At 49.7% G+C, this 18,507-nt stretch overlaps 9 protein-coding genes across 9 annotated transcripts; 3 read left to right on the forward strand and 6 right to left on the reverse strand.

Annotated features, from left to right (window-relative positions):
* Positions 1–341: 341 nt before the first annotated feature.
* Positions 342–1,068, forward strand: fes1 (Hsp70 nucleotide exchange factor FES1; the record flags this gene model as incomplete). Its single annotated transcript, XM_057112072.1, has 2 exons — positions 342–743; positions 826–1,068. 2 exons carry the CDS (start codon positions 342–344, stop codon positions 1,066–1,068), a joined length of 645 nt encoding a protein of 214 aa, XP_056976809.1.
* A 774-nt stretch (positions 1,069–1,842) lies between these two features.
* Positions 1,843–2,630, forward strand: N7484_001653 (UPF0220 family protein; the record flags this gene model as incomplete). The annotated part of the gene is made up of 4 exons (XM_057112073.1): positions 1,843–1,941; positions 2,083–2,343; positions 2,411–2,508; positions 2,567–2,630. 4 exons carry the CDS (start codon positions 1,843–1,845, stop codon positions 2,628–2,630), a joined length of 522 nt encoding a protein of 173 aa, XP_056976810.1.
* A 371-nt stretch (positions 2,631–3,001) lies between these two features.
* N7484_001654 (uncharacterized protein) lies at positions 3,002–4,475 on the reverse strand (the record flags this gene model as incomplete). The annotated part of the gene is made up of 2 exons (XM_057112074.1): positions 3,002–4,371; positions 4,418–4,475. The coding sequence occupies 2 exons, from the start codon at positions 4,473–4,475 to the stop codon at positions 3,002–3,004; spliced, it is 1,428 nt and encodes a 475-aa protein (XP_056976811.1).
* A 480-nt stretch (positions 4,476–4,955) lies between these two features.
* On the reverse strand, positions 4,956–5,566 carry N7484_001655 (Vps55 family protein; the record flags this gene model as incomplete). The annotated part of the gene is made up of 3 exons (XM_057112075.1): positions 4,956–5,089; positions 5,241–5,454; positions 5,528–5,566. The coding sequence occupies 3 exons, from the start codon at positions 5,564–5,566 to the stop codon at positions 4,956–4,958; spliced, it is 387 nt and encodes a 128-aa protein (XP_056976812.1).
* Positions 5,567–5,901: 335 nt separating this feature from the next.
* Positions 5,902–6,860, forward strand: pre5 (proteasome core particle subunit alpha 6; the record flags this gene model as incomplete). The annotated part of the gene is made up of 3 exons (XM_057112076.1): positions 5,902–5,967; positions 6,034–6,145; positions 6,222–6,860. The coding sequence occupies exons 1-3, from the start codon at positions 5,930–5,932 to the stop codon at positions 6,858–6,860; spliced, it is 789 nt and encodes a 262-aa protein (XP_056976813.1). The 5' UTR covers positions 5,902–5,929.
* A 280-nt stretch (positions 6,861–7,140) lies between these two features.
* Positions 7,141–8,005, reverse strand: N7484_001657 (LOG family protein; the record flags this gene model as incomplete). The annotated part of the gene is made up of 2 exons (XM_057112077.1): positions 7,141–7,831; positions 7,971–8,005. The coding sequence occupies 2 exons, from the start codon at positions 8,003–8,005 to the stop codon at positions 7,141–7,143; spliced, it is 726 nt and encodes a 241-aa protein (XP_056976814.1).
* A 745-nt stretch (positions 8,006–8,750) lies between these two features.
* med6 (mediator complex subunit MED6) lies at positions 8,751–9,895 on the reverse strand (the record flags this gene model as incomplete). Its single annotated transcript, XM_057112078.1, has 2 exons — positions 8,751–9,745; positions 9,805–9,895. 2 exons carry the CDS (start codon positions 9,893–9,895, stop codon positions 8,751–8,753), a joined length of 1,086 nt encoding a protein of 361 aa, XP_056976815.1.
* Positions 9,896–10,322: 427 nt separating this feature from the next.
* Positions 10,323–12,731, reverse strand: pabA (aminodeoxychorismate synthase pabA; the record flags this gene model as incomplete). The annotated part of the gene is made up of 1 exon (XM_057112079.1): positions 10,323–12,731. One exon carries the CDS (start codon positions 12,729–12,731, stop codon positions 10,323–10,325), a length of 2,409 nt encoding a protein of 802 aa, XP_056976816.1.
* A 479-nt stretch (positions 12,732–13,210) lies between these two features.
* Positions 13,211–18,495, reverse strand: N7484_001660 (histidine kinase-like ATPase domain-containing protein; the record flags this gene model as incomplete). Its single annotated transcript, XM_057112080.1, has 3 exons — positions 13,211–15,650; positions 15,808–18,303; positions 18,368–18,495. 3 exons carry the CDS (start codon positions 18,493–18,495, stop codon positions 13,211–13,213), a joined length of 5,064 nt encoding a protein of 1,687 aa, XP_056976817.1.
* Between the last annotated feature and the right edge of the window lie 12 nt (positions 18,496–18,507).

Raw genomic sequence — 18,507 nt, forward strand, 5'->3', positions numbered from 1 at the left:
TATCCATCGTATTCGTAAAAAGACATTGTTACGCCCCCAATTCTTAGACTAAGTACAAGGTGGCCTTTCGCCTTACGCAAGCTGGTTACCGCCATTTGGGGCCCAAGGATTCCCTTGGATCAATTGGAGGAGAGAGAGAGTGAACCGCGGATCAACAGAAGACGGTGTGGCAAGTCACATGACCGATGCCACTAGAAAAGTCCAGTGACTTCGACGTCAGATTAGGTAAGGCTCCTTATCGGTTTATATCGCGATTCTTTCGCGCAGTCAAGAATACAGCGACCACCCCACCACCTTTTACCTTTTCGACCAAAGTACCCCTACAACACATATATTCTATCATGGACCCCCAAATGAACAAGCTCCTCAAATGGAGTGTCCAAAACTCCCAGCAACAGAATGAAGATGGCTCTTTGGCTCCCCCACCTTCCGCCGACTCAGCCGCCCGGACTTTGACTCCGGAAATGTTGAATGCGCTGATGGGAGGTCCGTCTGATGCCGATCTGATGAAAGCCGCTATGGAGGTCCTTCACTCTGATGAGTCGGACCTGGAGAACAAGCTGATTGCTTTTGACAACTTTGAGCAACTCATCGAGGGCATTGACAATGCCAACAACTTGGAGCCCTGCGGGCTGTGGACCCCGCTGGTCCAGCTCCTGGATGACAAGGAAGCAGATATTCGCCGGTATGCAGCTTGGTGTATTGGGACTGCTGTGCAAAACAATGAGAAGGCCCAGGACAAGGTACGTATTGTATCCCAGGCGATGAAAAAAAAAATTGTCGAAGAAAATAAAGAAACATAACTGACTTTGCTTCTATGAACAGCTCATTGTCCTCAATGCCATTCCTAAGCTCGTGACTATGGCCACTACCGACTCCAATGCGGCTACCCGCAAGAAGGCCGTCTACGCGCTCTCGTCGGCCGTGCGCAACTATCAGCCCTCCATGAATGAGTTGGTCAAGCACCTTCCTGAAGGCTACGCACCTGAGAAGGTCGACTCCGGTGATATGGATGCGATCGATGTGATCATGGACAAGTTGCGGTCTCACGCCGTTGATTCCTCATGAAGTTGCGTATAGCAACCATATTTTCCCGATTGGAAATATCACAAGGGCAGTCAGCTGCCCGGCTAAAAGAACAAAAGATGAATACGCCAGGATTCACCTACACTAGACATCAGCATGTCCTGCTCCGGCACAACGCAGCTGGATAACGCAGGCTGCTTCCGTTCCGATGCTTCAAGCCTATGCCATATGCCTTGGATTGGCAGGTTCTATTTTCTAGGTCATCCTATGAACATCAGGACTATGCTCCCGACTTGGCATTATAATCGACGCGTCACAAATAGGCAACCCCAAAATGATTTGGTTCTACTTGTACATAGTTACATAAGAGGCAGCTGCCTTATCTAGATTAATGAGACCCTGAATGATACGCCTTTAAAAGTTTAAACTATGGTTACCTGAAAAGCGACGCGTGTCAATCACTGTTCGGCAAATTTGACAATAATGTGAACATTTACTCAAACCGGGGTGTGTAAAACGTAGGACTTTCCATGATATATTTCGCTGCCTAGTACCACCAAGCTATTCAGATGTGACGAGTCCTGGTGTAGATCCGAGAGCTTTCGAAGAGCAGAAAAGAGAAGAAAACCTCAAAAGCAAATATAAATAAACGAATGAAAATAAACCAAGTCATTTAATTCATCTGATATCACCACTGCAACACAGGTAAACCCGCAGTGTACATCGGCCCGACTTTTATCCGGCCCAAGTCGTCATTGGATTCAACAGCTCCAACCCCAGCTCCATCAGCAACATCAGCCCGAAAACGCACCCAAAATGGACGTCTCCAGCAACCGACTTTTCCGCTTCTCCAAGCCCGAATGGCTGAACAATGCCGCCGTCCGCAACACGGGCGTCTACGTATCCGGTGCACTGGTGAGCCCTCCCAACCCAACCCACCCCGGACCGGGTTGTATCGCAATCACATTCGAAAGTCTTGTCGCAATACTCCATGCACTCAAGACTGAAGATCGGATAATATAAACACATGAACTCAGATACTGACATGCGCTATAGTTTGCTGCGGGCTTCTTCTTCCTTATCGATGTGGCCTCCTTCTCGCATAGCCCCCGCAACGGCTCCGACGTGCACATCAAATTCGTCGACTGGATCCCCGGTATCTGCTCGGCGCTCGGTATGCTGGTTATCAACTCGATTGAGAAGTCGAGGCTGCAGGCCGATAGCTTTAGTTACAGTGGAAGTGGAGTTGCCTGGAAGGCACGCTTTGTGCTTTTCTTAGGATTTGCGCTGCTGGCGGGTGGTCTTGCAGGGAGTGTGGTATGTTTCCCATCACTTCTACGGAGTTTCTGAGGGCTTAGTGATGCGGGCTAACCTTTGAGTGCAGACGGTTATGGTTCTTAAGTATCTTATCAAGGATTATCCTATCCAGACGCTTTACTTTGGTATCGCGAATGTGGTAGCGAATGGGTTGATCATGCTGAGGTGAGTCTTATGAATTATGTGTTGATATTTGTCTATATCATTGGCTAATATGAAATAGCTCTGTCGTTCTTTGGGTTTCACAGAACATGGAGGATGACTATACTTACAACCTCGCGCTGTGATTTTGATGGACTCGGCTTACTGGCTTCGCGATTTGGCTCTTTGTACTTTACGTGCTGATATTATGATTCTGCTTGGGTGTTTCCGCATCTCCGGTTGTTCGGACTGGAGCTTCTTTAGGTAGCATGATTGAATTGGACTAGATTTATGACTTCCATATTTTCCACATGATTTGACTCTATAGACTATAAATGAGGCTATAAATCATGCGCAGGACCGAAGATGCTTAAATCGACACCCGTAAATTGAAGACTTAACTGTAAAATGCTCAAGACATATTATGTATGCTAATATGCACCCCCCAAACGCCCAACCCGAACCAACAAATGCATCATTAGTTCATGAATCATAATGTAACGTAGTTGAAAATGGATCAAGAATCCTCGCAGAAAAGTCGAAGAATGTCATCGATGCGTGTCATGGCTTTCTCTTTCTCCAACAACATGGGCGCTTGACCCCCACTGGAGGCAGAATCTTTCAAATATTTCCGGAGTGCAAAAGCTGCAGCCTTGTAGGTAGCATGGTACATGGCCTTGAACTCGTCGTCATCAGCCGATGTCCCCGGTGCCGGAGTCTCCGCACGAAGCCCCTCAGCAGCCGGAGTTGAAGTCGAAGTTTCAGGCTCCGGATCGACGGTTCCAGAACCCGACTTGCCAGCCGAGGGACGCGTATTCAGGCGATGGAATCCATAGAGCCGCATGCAAGTCAAAATAGTGCGTGTGATCAGGTTCTTGTTTTCTGCAATGATGGATTCCGGGTTTTTGGGCGGAGAGGCTGGAATAGAGGTTCTATCTTCAGTAGATACCGGGGGAAAGCACTGCGACTGTATCTGTTGCGACGAACGTCGAGATTTGGAGTCTAAAAATGGGTTTGGTGTCGGAGCCCGCTTTTGAGGATCTGCGCCAATACTTGGAGTTGCGCGAGCACTGCGTGTACTTCCGGGTCGCTGCAAATTGGTTCCAATGGATACCGATCTTGATCTTCCGTTAACCAGTCGATCAAGGGTAGGAAGACTTGGTGACTCGTCTTCGGGTTCGCGCTTGACTCGGAGCAATTGGAGATTCTGTGATGACGACAAGGGCCGCGAAGGTGCCATCAACTGTGAAACTGCTTCGCCACCTTTTTGTCGTACACGACGATGGTGTTGTGCAGCAACTTCAAACAGTGTAGCTACTCGCTTCCGCTTGGGACTTGGCGAACTGATATCCGGAAGAAATTCAGCTGGCGTGGGCACGCGATCTCCGTCAGAGCTTGGCGGGGGAGACGGGAAGGACTGCGCCTGGGTAAGCTGCAGCGTTGAAAGTGGCGCTGCGTATATTCTCAGCTGATATGACTTGCTTGTCGAGGTATTGACACGGCCGTTGGTATCGTTTGGTGACGAATGTGGGGGAGTGGGTGGTCGCGTGCATGAAGTTGCGTTGGATAAGACACCATAGATTAAGAGGTCCGACGTGGCGGCGCCGGTCCGTTTAGATGAAGTTCCATCAACACTAACGAGCAGGCCAACAGGACACTGGAGTGATTGGTGGAGGTCCAGTTCCTCTTCGTTTAACCAGATGGCCCCAGACAGTTTGCGTCGTAGCCATTGAGATGTGTGTGAATTGGTGGTGTGTAACTCGAGGTTAGGTCCTGCTCGTGCGTGGAGAGGAATCAAAGCTGGATTGACAAAGCTGCGGAGACCCAGCTTTGTGTTTTTGGATATGTCGCATTGCCAGTGGGAGGTCGGGTCAACCAGGCGGATCCCTGATGGTCAGCGCGTTATGCAAAAAAGGCGCGTCAGTAGACTTACCTTCCAACTGATGATTTGGACCAAGCTCAATGGGTCCTGACCAGACATTCATATTCATGACAGACTAATGAAAACCGATCTCACCCTTCCATTTTGTGTTGTCTTTGCGGAGATCTGTGATCAACCTTTGACATCAATAGCGCGCGATGTGGGGAACGCGTCCAGACCCGTAGTCACGTGTCCCATTTAGACACCTTCGGAAGACAGCAGCATAAGCTCTAGACAAATGATAACAAAAGCTTTCAAATCTACGGGATGAACAAAGAAAGGACTCCTTCCAATCCGTTGGGAATCTATATATTCACCCTGATATAATACACCAAAAGTATCAAAGCCCAGAAAATGCTAGAGCCATCGAGCAAATGGCAGTCGACGCTGAGATCGCTCCCCAACAAATCATTCGAAGTATATCGTGCATAACGTCAAAACCAAACTAGTCGCGCAAAACAAATTCATCATAGGAGATTGGATGGCCGTAAAAATCCCGTGGATCAATAAACTCGTCTCGGAACCCCCGTACCCAACCTGGCATGTTCGATCAGAACTCTTCCTGTTCCTGGAAGAACATCGAGAAGCTGATGATGGTTCCATAGATCAAAAGACCACCGAGAATGGACATGATCATCGCTGGGAGTTGGATCTCTCCACTGTGCGCAAGGACAACGGGGAGCGCTATAAGCACACCGTGTTAGCATTGTAGCTGGTTTAAACAGAGCAAATTGGTTGAAATAGCTCATAATCAGATAGCAAGAGACAAAAGCCTTGAGTCGAATGCGCCGATGCCGTAGTAGATGCTATGATCTAACGTGAAGATGTCACTTACCAATACCAGTCAGGACGAGGAAGCCGGTCATGAAGCGCCCAAAGTCCATCGCCGCATTGGACGAGCTGTCCATGAAATCATCTGGGTTTGCACATCGTGAGCAGATCCAATTGGGGAGCGGCGCAATCACGTAGATAGCGACAACCAAGAGAGGCCAGTATTTGTGCCAGAGGGCGGAGGAGAGGATGACAAGGAGGAAGCCGATCGCAAGCACCTTAGTATAATCAGTAAGCTTTACCCAAAGTAGCCCGGCAATTGACAGGGGTGATCTTTGGATCTTTGCGTACAAACGAGAGTGCGATGATGGTCTTGATGCCGGCGGCCATGGTTGCGAAGTCGGGGCCGTATCTGCCGGTTCGAGGCGATAGGAATGTATTTGAAGGTGCAGTATTACTTGCGTAGATATCAGACAAGAAGCAGCTCAGCAGGTGTGGAGGGTCAGCGCCATAGAAATCGAGGGGAAGGAAGAGCTGTAAGAGGAATGAGTGACGTTGGGGCCTGAAGGTCACTGGATGTTGATGCCTCAGGCGTCGAGAGCTCTCACACCGCGTCACCTTAACTGCCTGCTTCAGCTTCCCCATCTGCCCCAGTTACTTTCCCTTGTCTTTTTGATTGTATCTTTCTTGCCTCCTCCTATCAAGACTGATCATTTCTTTTCGGCTTCCCTATATTCATCCTTTCTTTTCACCATGTTCCGAAACAACTACGACAACGACGCCGTCACCTTGTAAGATGTCCCCTCCCCGGCCGGTCAGCTACAACTTGCACCCAGACCCTAACTCGATGATAAAAGCTCCCCGCAAGGTCGGATATTTCAGGTGGAATATGCACAAGAAGCAGTGAAGCAAGGATCAGTGGTGGTGGGATTGGTGAACAAGACACATTGCGTGCTGGTCGGCTTGAAGGTTCGCTCCAACCACTCCAACCCTGCGTCGCAAGCTCGACCATGGACTAACCAAGAGATTGTTACCACGAAAACAGCGAAATGCCGAAGAGCTCTCCTCCTACCAGAAGAAGATCATTGAGATCGACTCGCACATGGCCATTGCCATCGCCGGCCTGGCATCAGACGCCCGCGTCCTCTCCAACTTCATGAAGCAGCAATCGCTCGGTTCCAAGATGACCTACGGCCGTCCAATCCCGCTGGACCGTATCGTCGGCCAGATTGGAGACCGCGCCCAAACCAACACTCAGCATTACGGAAAGCGACCCTACGGTGTTGGCTTGCTGGTTGGCGGTGTTGACGAGGCTGGCCCGCATCTGTTCGAGTTCCAGCCCTCTGGTTTGACCCATGAGATGTCTGCTTGTGCTATTGGTGCTCGTTCGCAGATGGCGCGGACATACCTGGAGCGGAACCTGGATAAGTTTATGGACTGCAGCCGGGATGAGCTGATTACGCACGGTCTGCGTGCCCTCAAGGAGACTCTGTCTCAGGATAAGGAGCTTACCGTGGATAATACCTCTGTGGGTGTGGTTGGTAAGGCTGCTGAGGGCGCCATGGGCCGGATTGAGAGCTTCAAGCTGTACGAGGGTCAGGAGACTGTGCCTCTTTTGGAGGCGCTGGAACGGTCCGAATCAGCCGGTGCTGGGGAGGGCGAGTCTATGGAGGTTGATTCATAATTTTTCTGTGATGTTTAATGATGCGCATAGACATGAATACTCCTGCCTGATGCTGTGGCCTCTATGCACCTTTTACACGTTTTGCACCTTTCCTGTTGGAAGCATGAGTCTCATTTCTATAATGATCTACGGGATATATCCTGGGTATCATGTCCCTTTAAGAAAAAAAACAATAATCCCGAGAACATCATACCAACCCCGAGCTCCGCGTATATCCTCAGTGCGAATTTCGAATCAATAACGCTCAAGGACAAAATCCACAAGAGAGAAAAGAACAAGTCTACTCTTCACCCCAGTTCAACTGCATCCGCTCACTGCTAACCTGGTACTCCAAAAGCTTGTCCCAAACCTGCTTGGGATCCTGCGTCTCAGCAAGAATCCTTCCATTCTCGGGGCTGATAAAGCCCTGCTGCACCGCGTTCTTCACCCAAGCTAGCACTCCATCCCAGTACCCATTGATATTCAGTAACACAACACCCACCTTGTGGATTCCAAGCTGGTTCCATGTAGTCATCTCCATCACCTCCTCGATCGTTCCGAACCCACCAGCCAACGACACAAATCCAGACCCAGGACCTCCCTCCAGCACCTTGGTCGCCATCAACCGCTTGCGAGTGTGCATGTCCGGGACGATCGTTGTAATTCCGTACTCCGACTCTGGAATTCCTTCGGTGTCCAGCGACTCCGAGACTACCCGCTCTGCGTCCTTGCCACTTCCGTTGGCGCTCTCGCCGTTGGGCGTGGCCTCGTCGTTGCCGTTGCTCTTTGTGGAGACTCGCACGAGCGCGCGTGGAATCACGCCGTGGACGGCTTTGGGGCCGGACAGGGAGACTAGTGTGCGAGCGATCTCGCCCATTAATCCCGTTGTGCCACCACCGTAGACTAGTTGGACATTGTGCTTGTGGAATTCCTGAGCCAGGGTTCGGGCTGCTTCGAAGTGGATTGGGTCTTTGCCTGCTGTGGCGCCGCAACTATAGGGAATTACATGTTAGTATAGATGTTTTGAATAGTGTCTTTGGTCTGGTGTTTCTATATGGTGCGTGGTTCTCTTGAATGAGGGGGAGATTTGGTGAGGAGTCGCGATGGTGAGGGGGAGGGGTTCTGACTCACAAGACACAGATAACAGCTTGCTTGTTTGGAGCCATGATGAATGGGATGAAAGGCTCGAGTATATAGTTTCAAGTAGTATTAGCGAAGTATGTACCACGAATTTCAAAGGAGAATCCTTGGGAGGAAAGAAAGAGACAAGGCGAGGAGCGCGGAATACTTGGAATTGCGACTGGAAACTGGTTCCACCACGATAAGATACGACCTCTCACGTTGGCCATTCTATTGGTTACAATTGCCCGTTCATTGCTTTTGTCTCCTCTTAGCTTCCTATTGCTTGCGTCTCTTTGGTCTAGCTTCATTTTTGTTAGGCCGCCTCTGACTCATGGTCACCATGCCTTGCTGAAGATACCCCGCGGGGATCAAATATCTCCAACCCGTCCGATGTAGTATAGACCGAGACCCCGATCCCGAGAGGATTACTCCAGAATAGGAAGATCAAGCTCATGGTTTGTTGACAATTACATAAAGAGCTTGATTCAATAGTCTCTGGACACCAAATTTACGAACATCATACTCCCCCGTACGGTATGCAATACCTACGGTTGACAGTTACTGTATGAAGCAATCGCAATGAGAAAAAGTAAACGGTATAGAAATCAAGCCAAGATCAATGCGTCACCCGGGGATGTACTGTATGTGTGGATCCACCGTGTCTATTGTGGCTAGAAAACCTTGAAATGTTTTGATATTCACTGATCGACATAATGCATTGGAAAACTGCAAATCTACCAAGAAAACGCCCAGATTGCCACCATGCAAAGGGTATCATAAAAAGCAAAATCAGCTAGCAACCCGGTTCTTCTTCCGCTTGCCTTTGTTCTCACCCGAGCTAGGTGGCGAGTTACTCTTCTCCGACGCTTTCCCAGGCGTATCAACCCGAACCTGCGGGGTGGAGACGCGGCCAGCCCCAGGTGTGCTGGTGGTTACACCAAGTGATGCCTTAGATGCAGCTGCAGTCTTGGCTGCGCGGTCGTTCTCACCGCCGACTCGTGACATGATGAACGAGCCCGGTTCACCGACCAATGGGGTCTCATCCATGAACTCGTCGCCATATTGAGTAAATAGGCTGAAGGACTCGGCAAGGCTCCGAGTATCTTGATAGCTGGAGTTGGTATTCGAGATCCCCAGTCCGGCTCTACTTGTCCCTTGCGTGTCGGCAGTAGAAGGTGGCGCAGCGTCCGGCATAGGCGTATTTTCTTTGCTTTGCTGTGACGCTTGTGCGCCGGACTCGGTGGTCGGCCGGGCCATGGGTGGTAGGTAGGTGTGTCCATAAGATGGGGTGAAGGTCGGAAGGGTAGAAGCAGTCTTCATGAGCCGTGATAACGATGTGACAGCGGAAAGCTGGAAGTAGAAAATGTGAAGGATTAGTCCAGTGATGCGCACCGAGAAGCAGTAGCAGAGCGTGGAGCTTACAATTCTGTTTCCCACCACACTGGCAACCGATGGTGCCATGTAGATGCAATCGCCGACAAGGAAGTAGGTTGAGATCACGGTCACCTCGTCGTCCATGCCAGTCCGCTTTCGCCGGTTCTGTTTTCGAATGACCCAGACATTGGACGGCTCGTGAGCAAAGCGCGTATCGGTTTGCGCAGCCGCTTGCAAAGGATCATACGCGACAATGAATTCCAGACCAGACATGGTCTTCAGCCGGGCCTCGAAGGCTTCGCGTGTCTCAACGAAGTGGCGGAACGCCTCGTTATAACTGGCTTGGATGGCGAGGGATGCATTGTTGGAGGTTGGGTCAAAGAAAGGAGACTCGGCAAAATAGAAAAGAACTAAGTACCCCCAAGTCGTTAGTAGCTTCACTGGATCTTCAGGTGCGCAGTAGACGAACTATTGTTGGAGTGGATGAAACCCCCCATCATCTGAACGTGCGGGGGAGACCGCCAGAGGATTTCCTCCATTGAGGTATCTTGGCTAGCCATGCCGGGCACCGACGGGTCCAATTGATTTCCAAATTAGGACAGGAAAGACCAATAAATCCTTGGAATAGGGAACAGAGCACAGTGAAAGGAATTGACGATTGGGAAGATCCAAAGATTAGAGAAGAGATTAGATACGCGGAGCTATCCACACATGTTTTGCTTGTTTGCATTGATTCTATACAGCCTCTGTACCTTGATAGATCGCAGCAAATAAACACAGTGAGCCTAAATTAGGCAGTAATAATCTAAATAAAAGTAAACGCCCCAGCTCCAGCGCTCTATGTTGAATTTTGGAATAAAAACACCCCCAAATGTGAAAGTATAGATGCGGATGTTGAAGACACGTTGAATGTGGTCCGCGATCAAGTTAATATGAACAGAGAAAGAATCAGGAATGATCAAGAGGGATCAGAGCAAGCAACTGCTCCTATTGTCCTTCGAAAGGAGCGAATATGTTGCCAACAGTACGCAACTTGGTGAGCATTTCCTGCCATTCACCCTCAGGTGTGCTGAGAGTCGTGACGGCACCACCCGCACCGATTCGCCAAATTTGCTCTTGATCTTGATCGGTAGAGCAGGTGAAGGCCATTCGAATCATGACCGCAAAGCTGCCACCACCACCCAGATCAAGGTAGCCCATGACCCCGGAGTATATTCCACGCTTGCGTCCTTCAATGGTTTTCAGGTGCATGCATGAGCGCTCCTTGGGCGCACCGGTCATGGAACCTGGAGGCAGGCAGCGCTGTAGAGTCGTGAGACCATGAACGGCCATGTTAGAAGACTTGAATTGGGGAATGTGGCGAACTGAATATCCTGGTTGATCAGGGCGAATTTTGCCCTTGACATGAGTGATCATGGAGTAGACACGTCCATAGTCTTCGACTTCAAGCAGTTTCTCAACATGGACTCCACCAGGTCCACAGATACCATATAAATCGTGTCGGATCAAATCGGCAATCATGAGGTTCTCGGCCATTTCCTTCGTTGAAGATAGTATTTCTTTGGCCTGGGCAAGGGTCATGTCCGGTGTCTTTCGGACCGTGCCTTTCATAGGCTTCATTTCAAGAGTAAACTCACGATCCCAGTCGAGAAAACATTCCGGGCTACTGCTCACAATTTTGACTGAGCCTAAGGTTGCGAACCCACTATATCTAGCAGGGTTGTACTTCTTTAGTCGCCTGTATAACTTCCAGGGGAACACAGCGCGGTCGGCTTCGGTTGCAGCGACTGGCAAACTGATGGATGTCTCGGCTGTGAGACATAGTTCATAGGACTCACCTGCCTCCAACTCGGCGTTGCAGGCTGCAATTCGCTCTTTATAATCCATTTCTTCGGGGAATGAGATGACACCATGACGGAGGATGGAATCCAAAAATTCCAAATCGGACTTTTCGGTATTTTCCACGTTTTGAGATTGGCCTTTGAGTAGCTGTGATGCCTCCTCGAGCCAATTGCCTGTCAGGTCATCTGACACGCGTGTAGATTGCACGACAACATTGCCAGTCTCATTGTCAACGACAATGCTTCTTTCACACCACAACAGACTGACATCTGGAAGGTCCTCCACATGTGGGCCAGCTGATGAATTTTCCACTGGGGGCTCGTTGGATGTAGATTTTTGTGCAGATTCCTTAGAATGAGGAAGACACGCGAGACCCAATTCGTAGGAGAAGTAGCCCAAGAACCCACCCCAGAAAGGACTATCCATACTGCCAGAGCTGACCTTCTTCATATCCATCAAGTATCGGAGGGCATCCCAAAGCTGAATCACTGCTAGACTCTTCTCAAGTATTTGGCAATCACCAGATAATTGGTACAAAGTTAACTTTTGCCGCTCCACACTGTATTCTAATCGCCAAGAGTTGGGACTGGGAATCGAGACAATGCTATATCGGCTGTCTGATTGAAAGACCACCGTTGGAGATCCCGGCTTGTTAAATGCCTCGCTGATGGTCTCTGCGGTCCAATCTCCTCGCTGAAAAGACCGATGGGCCGCGACCGGTGAAGTCGAAGAGCTCCATCTTAACATATCATATGCGATATCAGGAAAGGTGCTGGTTTCATCCTGAGGAGTGATGATAGTCTCAGGCAAAGCGCCATATGCTTCACGACCAATAATCTTGTTGAATGCGAGAGCCATTGCCCACCAATTTTGGAGCAGCTGCTTGCAAGCCTCCTTTTCCGATTTGCAAGATTCGGGATGGAATTGAACGCCCCAGAAAGGCTTTTGCCGATGACGAACTGCCATTGGTATTCTTTTCCTCCGAGCCGAACTATTCTCAAGAGATAACCAGGCTAAAAATTCCAAATCGTCGACAGACGGGACTTGAGCGTGACTCAACTTATCGAGGTTGGCATAGAGGGAGTGATACAACGTCACCTCTATATCCGAAAGACCACGGAAGATATCGCTAGAGCTGGTTGAAATGCGATGTACCTGGCCATGCAGTGGATATGGGAGACGTTCAATCGGAACTCCGTGGTGTAAGCATAGACTTTGGAAGCCCAGGCAAATACCGAAGATCGGAAGCAGCTCGGCATCTTGGAGATTCCAGATGTCTCTCATGATGCCAACATCTTTCGGCAGGTTGGGGTTTCCCGGGCCAGGTCCTAAAACGATGGCCTCATAATGGCGAAGAAATTCGTGCATATTGCCATCGGGCCATTCGGAGTCGATAGTCATCACGGTGACTTTCACCCCCAGTGTTTCTTCTAGCATTGAAACAACATTATATGAGAATGAGTCATATGCATCGACATACAAGACATTTTTGGATGGGTCATTTGGAGTGGTTGACAGGGTTGACCCATCCCAATCGCCTAGTAAGGGCGCCATGGTGGGATGGATGGAATGATGGCGGGGTGACAGATTGATATGGTGCGGGCTGACGGCGTGATAATCACGAGCATCCAATGAGTAAAATCGAGGAGAAACTCCGTCTTACGGTATGCGCTATGCCACAGACAAAGTTTTAGGAATCCGAGCCCGTCATGTCTCAATTCAAAGTGGCGGATAGAGCTTATCAGGCCGGCACGGTGTTTCCCGCGGGGGACGATACAGACGAATTAGCCTTTCAACGGCTCATGGGCTGATTCACAGACGCGGGTAATTAGCAATAGAGATATGAAGCTAACAATGTATTGTCCCGTGTGGCAGGAAAAAATTTTAAGGTTGGGAATGTGCAGGCAAAAAGCGGGTACCGCCGGAGAAGTTTGGAACACGCCACTATTATTTCTATGGAAATGATGGAGAGATCTACAGGCATAGCAACATGGGGTATTCGAGATTGAAAAGAAAACAGCCAGACCCGCAGATCAGGGTCCTGGTACAGGCTGGAGGGTGGCGAGCTTCGCGGCTACCTTAGGGAAGTACTGGGCCACAAATCCCTCGGTGTAGTAGCTGTGCGCAGAGCTGTGGTCCGCCACTAGGTTGTGTGCCAGCTCATGACACAGAATCACCCACCAATATACAATGGCATCGGTACGATCGGGCGAGGGACTTTGAAGCAGCGCTTGCTCCTGCAGCTTCTGGAAGTAGAAGTAGTTGCAAAAGATGCTGCCTGCCCGATTGAATGCGATGGTCTTGCCACCTGGATCGTAGAAGATGCTCAAGCTATCCGCCCGCATTGAGAAGATGGAACCAGAATCAAGAATCACCGATGCAAACATATTGATGCTGTTACGGTTGTTCGCTAGGAAAGCAGACCGCTCGGTGATGGTCTTTGTAAACAAGACATTGACACCGCTGGGGAGCGTCGCCACGAACTCTAAATCATGGCCCGGTCGTTCATCGCAGTATGATTGACTTGCCGAGATTTGGTTAGTCTCTGGTCGGCTAAAGACATTCGAGGATCCATGCGGGCGACAAGCCTGCACGGCAGAGAGAAGCTCTTGCTGCAGCCGATGCGGTGAATCAACTGAAACGGGCTGTTCTGGGCGTGGCTTCTGAGGATCCGTGGATGAATAAGGTGGAGGTGGAGGAGTATTATTGGTCGACTCGGGGAGTAAAGATTGTGATTGCTCAGGGTTGGACGGTGATCCTGAACGCCCGTCCAGACCAAAGCGTTTGGTGAGATTAGCAAACAGTCCACGGGGAGCTCGTTCTGGAATTGTGGGCTCAGAAGGTGCAATCTGCCTTTCTTCAGCAGACGGTTTGTTGTTTGGTGACTCGGGAAAAACGCCCGGCATAGTGACTTGTGACTGGGGCTCCGGTCTTTCCTCTTTCGCTCGTTGAGCTTGCTCGGCCGCCCAAGCAGCTTCTCTCTCTTGCAAGGCCTGCCTTTCTTCCTCTAATTGCTTCTGTCGTTTATCACTTGCCATTCGAGCCTCGTGAGCTTTCTGTCTAAGAATGCGCTCCACATTATAGCCCCGGGCACGAAGCTCTAAGAGGTCCGTCTTCAACAGCATTTCCAGGGTCAGGGTGGAATGAAGCTTTGGTCGTTTGAGAATCAAGTGAACAAGAGACTGGCTGATCTCATACAGGTCGAATTTGCCCGGGTAGATGCACAAGCCCCAGTTATTGGACAGACGGGCCATAATGGCTTTCCGCTTCTGAGTATGCGACACCCGTCTGCCTTTCAGAGACCGCGTAAGCGTAATAGAGGTGACCACCTGTACACTGAAATCATGTTCTAACCATCGAGCTCCGTGTTGAATGGCATCTGCTGGTTGGTCATGCAAGAAAAGCCGTACCCGCTCGAGGATCATCTTGTGCAATTGCACGGCTGGGGTTTGATCGGCCGCAATACCTCCGAATCGGGCTTGCTCTTCGACAAGCTTGCTAAGTGGAAGGGCACCAAGAGCCACATAGAAATTTTCTAACGTTTCCTCTTGGGGCGCAGCAAGGATATGCTCTTTGAAGAGATTGAAGCTTTGGAAATCGTCCACAACAACAATGTCTTTTGCAGCTGAAAGATCCCATTCTCGGATATCTAGATCTTCTTCTGCATCAGGGGCGTCCCTTTCAGTCGAAGTCCCTTTACCATGTTTTTCTGCCGATTGAGGAGGGATATCACGGCTAGCCAACAAAAATTTTGCTCTCCTCATGTCATTGAACAGATCTTTGTCTTTCTTGAGAAGCGGAAGGTTCTCCGCAAGAGTCCTCAGGAGCATGAGGTATTTATCGGAGCTTTGAAATGCAGATGAAATCCGAGCGGGTTCTTTCACAAGCATTCGTGCAATTTCGATCTTCGTCGGTTCTCGCCTGGAGCCAACAGCCAAGAGGAAGAAATTGGCTTCTCGTCCAAAATCCACAAAGTCAAAGATATCCTTGTAATCCTCTCCGTCACCAAGATAGCAGAGCTTAGGGGCAACAAAGCGGGTCCGAGAGCCTTTGTCTGATTGATCCTTTACCGCAATGGGGATAATTAGAGACGATCCAACTCGCTCGACATCCTGGGGGCTTATATCAGATGCTCTACTAGCCAGGTATTTGAAAACCACTCTAGCCTCTTTGGAAGTCGCCGGGGGTTGACGGATCAGGGTCTGAAGACATTCTGTCATAGGAGGATGGGGCTTGACGCCCAGCTTAGAAGCATGGGGATGAAGCTGCTGTCGGAGGATATGAAAGCCAAACAACGCGGCGCCGTCATCCGTGAAACACTTTTTTGGAGCAGCAAGAGTCTCGGAACCTTCAACAGGTAAAAAAGGGACTGTGACTGCATTGATATCGAAAGCGTCATAACCGTTGGTATGGTACTCATTTAGGAAGTACGACAAGGCCTTGGTCTTGCGAGCACTGTTCTTCTCTGCATCACTACTGATCATTAGACGCACGACCTCAGCTCCGGTGGGGGTGTCGCTTCAAGCCCATCATTGAAAGAAATTTCCCTTCGTTGCTGGCATTGTTGTAAATCCCCGGCCATTCAATTATGGGAAGTCCCAGAGCCCGGAGAGAGTCTTTCGGTTCATACAATTCAGATATTTTGTAGCGAGTACCAGACGAGGCGTGTGCATCTCCCCTGGTTTCGGCAGTGCAAATGCTTGTATCTTTGAGCCTCTGGATATCATTTGAAGGGATGTCATCCCGAACAGATGTGAGGTATCGAATCAAATCCACATGACTCCATTTCCGCGTCGAGGGGCTTTTTACATCACCGGTACTTGGGGGATTGTTGATGAGACGATCAAAGATAACTCCCAGCTCAACGGTCTTCCGAACTCCTAACGATACTAGGAACTTTTCCTTGACGCCATTCAGGCCATGTACAACCGGGAGATCATCAAACAGGCGCACGGAAGCAAAGTATGTTTGCTCAGGTTGCTTCATACCAAGTCTAGTTGGAATCACAGTTTGTGGTTGAAGTGTATTAATCACGGTCTGTTTGGATGATTGGCCTAGCGTCTCCCACTGCTTAGACAAAAGAGGAAGGACCTGTCCAGAAAACGAAGCACTCTGCGTGATGTCTTGCTCTGCGGACAAGAGGCTGCGATCCCCAGCATTCATCACTAGCCAGCGAAGCCAAGGGACAAGTTGCAATTCGACCCATCCCAACGCTTCAAGTTCTTGTTTACCCAGGCTTTTCGTAAATCGGAAAGGCATCACTGCTGATGGTATAGGGAGATCGGTTGTAATGCGCTGGGGATTCAGGAAGCTGGTAATGTCGGCGAAAACGATTAACCGAGTAGGACTCCCATCCTTATCTTCTTCATCATTCGCCACTGCAACCCGCAGAAGACTCTGAACTGAAAGCCTATCAAGCTGTCCAGCGACAGTTTTGCGACCCAGCCACGTCAGGAATTCAACAATCTGATTAGACCTTAGGGTACTAGCCTCCAGCTCCCGTTTGATGTCGGAAACCGTTATTTCCGTGACCAACCCAAATTCTGTTAGTCTTCGGACAAACTCTTTGGCTTGGAGGACGAATTCATCAGGTAGGGCGGGAATCGAATCCATGAAACTGAGATCCTTCGGAGCTATGCGTGTCTGATGGCTGGGAATTACGCCACATGTTGAAAGAATCTCGATGGAGGCACTCTTATTGCACATCCAGAACGCATCTTCGATAGTCTGACCAAGAACTGACGACGGCGTCGATTCGCGAAAAACGAATTGGTTCGCGGTATGGATCGCTTCTGGAAGTACGCCCACTATATCATCTTTGCGAATCTTTGAAGAACGCGCGGGTCCAACCTTGGCTGCCAGTTTCGATTTGATGGTACTCATCTCCGCAGACCACGCGATTCGACAGACAATTCCAACAGCTCGCAACATTTCAATATTCCATTTACTGATGTATCGAGTGTTGAGGTCAATACTTTCACGCTCAACTGTAGGAATGACGGATGGCGCCGAAACATGGGCATTCAGGCCGGTGGTTTGCGCAGTAGGAAATCCAATGAAGACTCTTCCTCCTTTCGAAGGTAAAATGGAAGCAAGAATTTCCGACTGTGATGTGGATGCCCCTGTCGCAACATTGGCATCATAGGATGGGGTCAAAATCGCGATTGTAGCCTTCTTAGGTGGTGGTTTCCGAGTGGCCCGTTCCAGTTCCTTGCTCAGACTTGAGCTGACTGAAGGCTGTATCGATGCAGTGTTGATATGCAAGAATACTGTTGCTTTCACAAAAGAGGTCATATTGCCCGATTGCTCAGGTTGCTGTATCTTCTGAGAATGCGAGGGTTTGTCAGACCCGCTCTGGCTTGTAAACTTCGAGAAAAAGCTCCGTAAGGAGCTGGTGGTATCTCGAAGGTTGTCAAGACTGATCAAGCTGGCATGCGGATTCCACTCTACAATTCGCATCCAGGCCGCATCAACTTGGGCAATTTCTTGGGTTATGCCAGTGATTTTCATAAGACCTTCTGCAGTCTTCGTTTCTATGTCTCTGGGTATGGGGACATTGACACCAGGGGCGGTCTTTTTCGATAATCGCAAGAGGCTCCAGTCGTCCAGTAGTAGCTCAATCTCTTGCAAAGCGACAAATGTCAAACTGCTCGCCAAAAACTGGCATAGCTGCAGCAAATGTGGAACAGGAGAAGAGTCGTTGCGATAGTCTAGCACAAAAGTGGTGTCCTGGCTCGAGGCCTCCCCCAGGTCCAAACGTCGAGTAAATAGCCCGTTGCCTTTCCAATAGAAGGCCATAGCATGGCTACCAGAGGACACAAATGGCTCCTCGCAGTCGTCAAAAACACTGTAGAACCCCACACCAAATGCTCCAATCTTTGTTTCGTCGGGGTTGCCATCTGCGATGCGTTTCAACCGCGCCCAATCCTTTTCGCTGAAGGGAAGACCATTATTTGAGATCAATAGACGCCGGAGGGTATGGTTGGCGATAGTGTGCTTTATTTGCTCCGTTGGGTCGGTTGATGACGGTGACGGAATTGTTGTAGAGGGAAGCGTCTCGAACTTGATTGTCACTTTAGTTGCGGAGGCATCGGCAGCATTCTGAATCATCTCTCGGAGAACAGTCCTGAAGGAAGGCGTCACTCATCAGTAATTGTAATAGCCAATGTATGACCCGAGAATCAACTTACCACTTCCCCGAGTACCGAGCTAAAACTTTGGAGATGAGGCCTCTGGTATCGACAGTCACTGCTTCCTCATCAGCACCGGACCCCATGGTCCGGGCTTTCAGCGCGTTGAAATCTATATTCAAAGCCATGTTTGATGTCTG

Source organism: Penicillium longicatenatum, assembly GCF_028827895.1.
Source record: "Penicillium longicatenatum strain IBT 33135 chromosome Unknown contig_1_segment0_segment0, whole genome shotgun sequence".
In the NCBI taxonomy this organism is placed as follows: Eukaryota; Fungi; Ascomycota; class Eurotiomycetes; order Eurotiales; family Aspergillaceae; genus Penicillium; species Penicillium longicatenatum.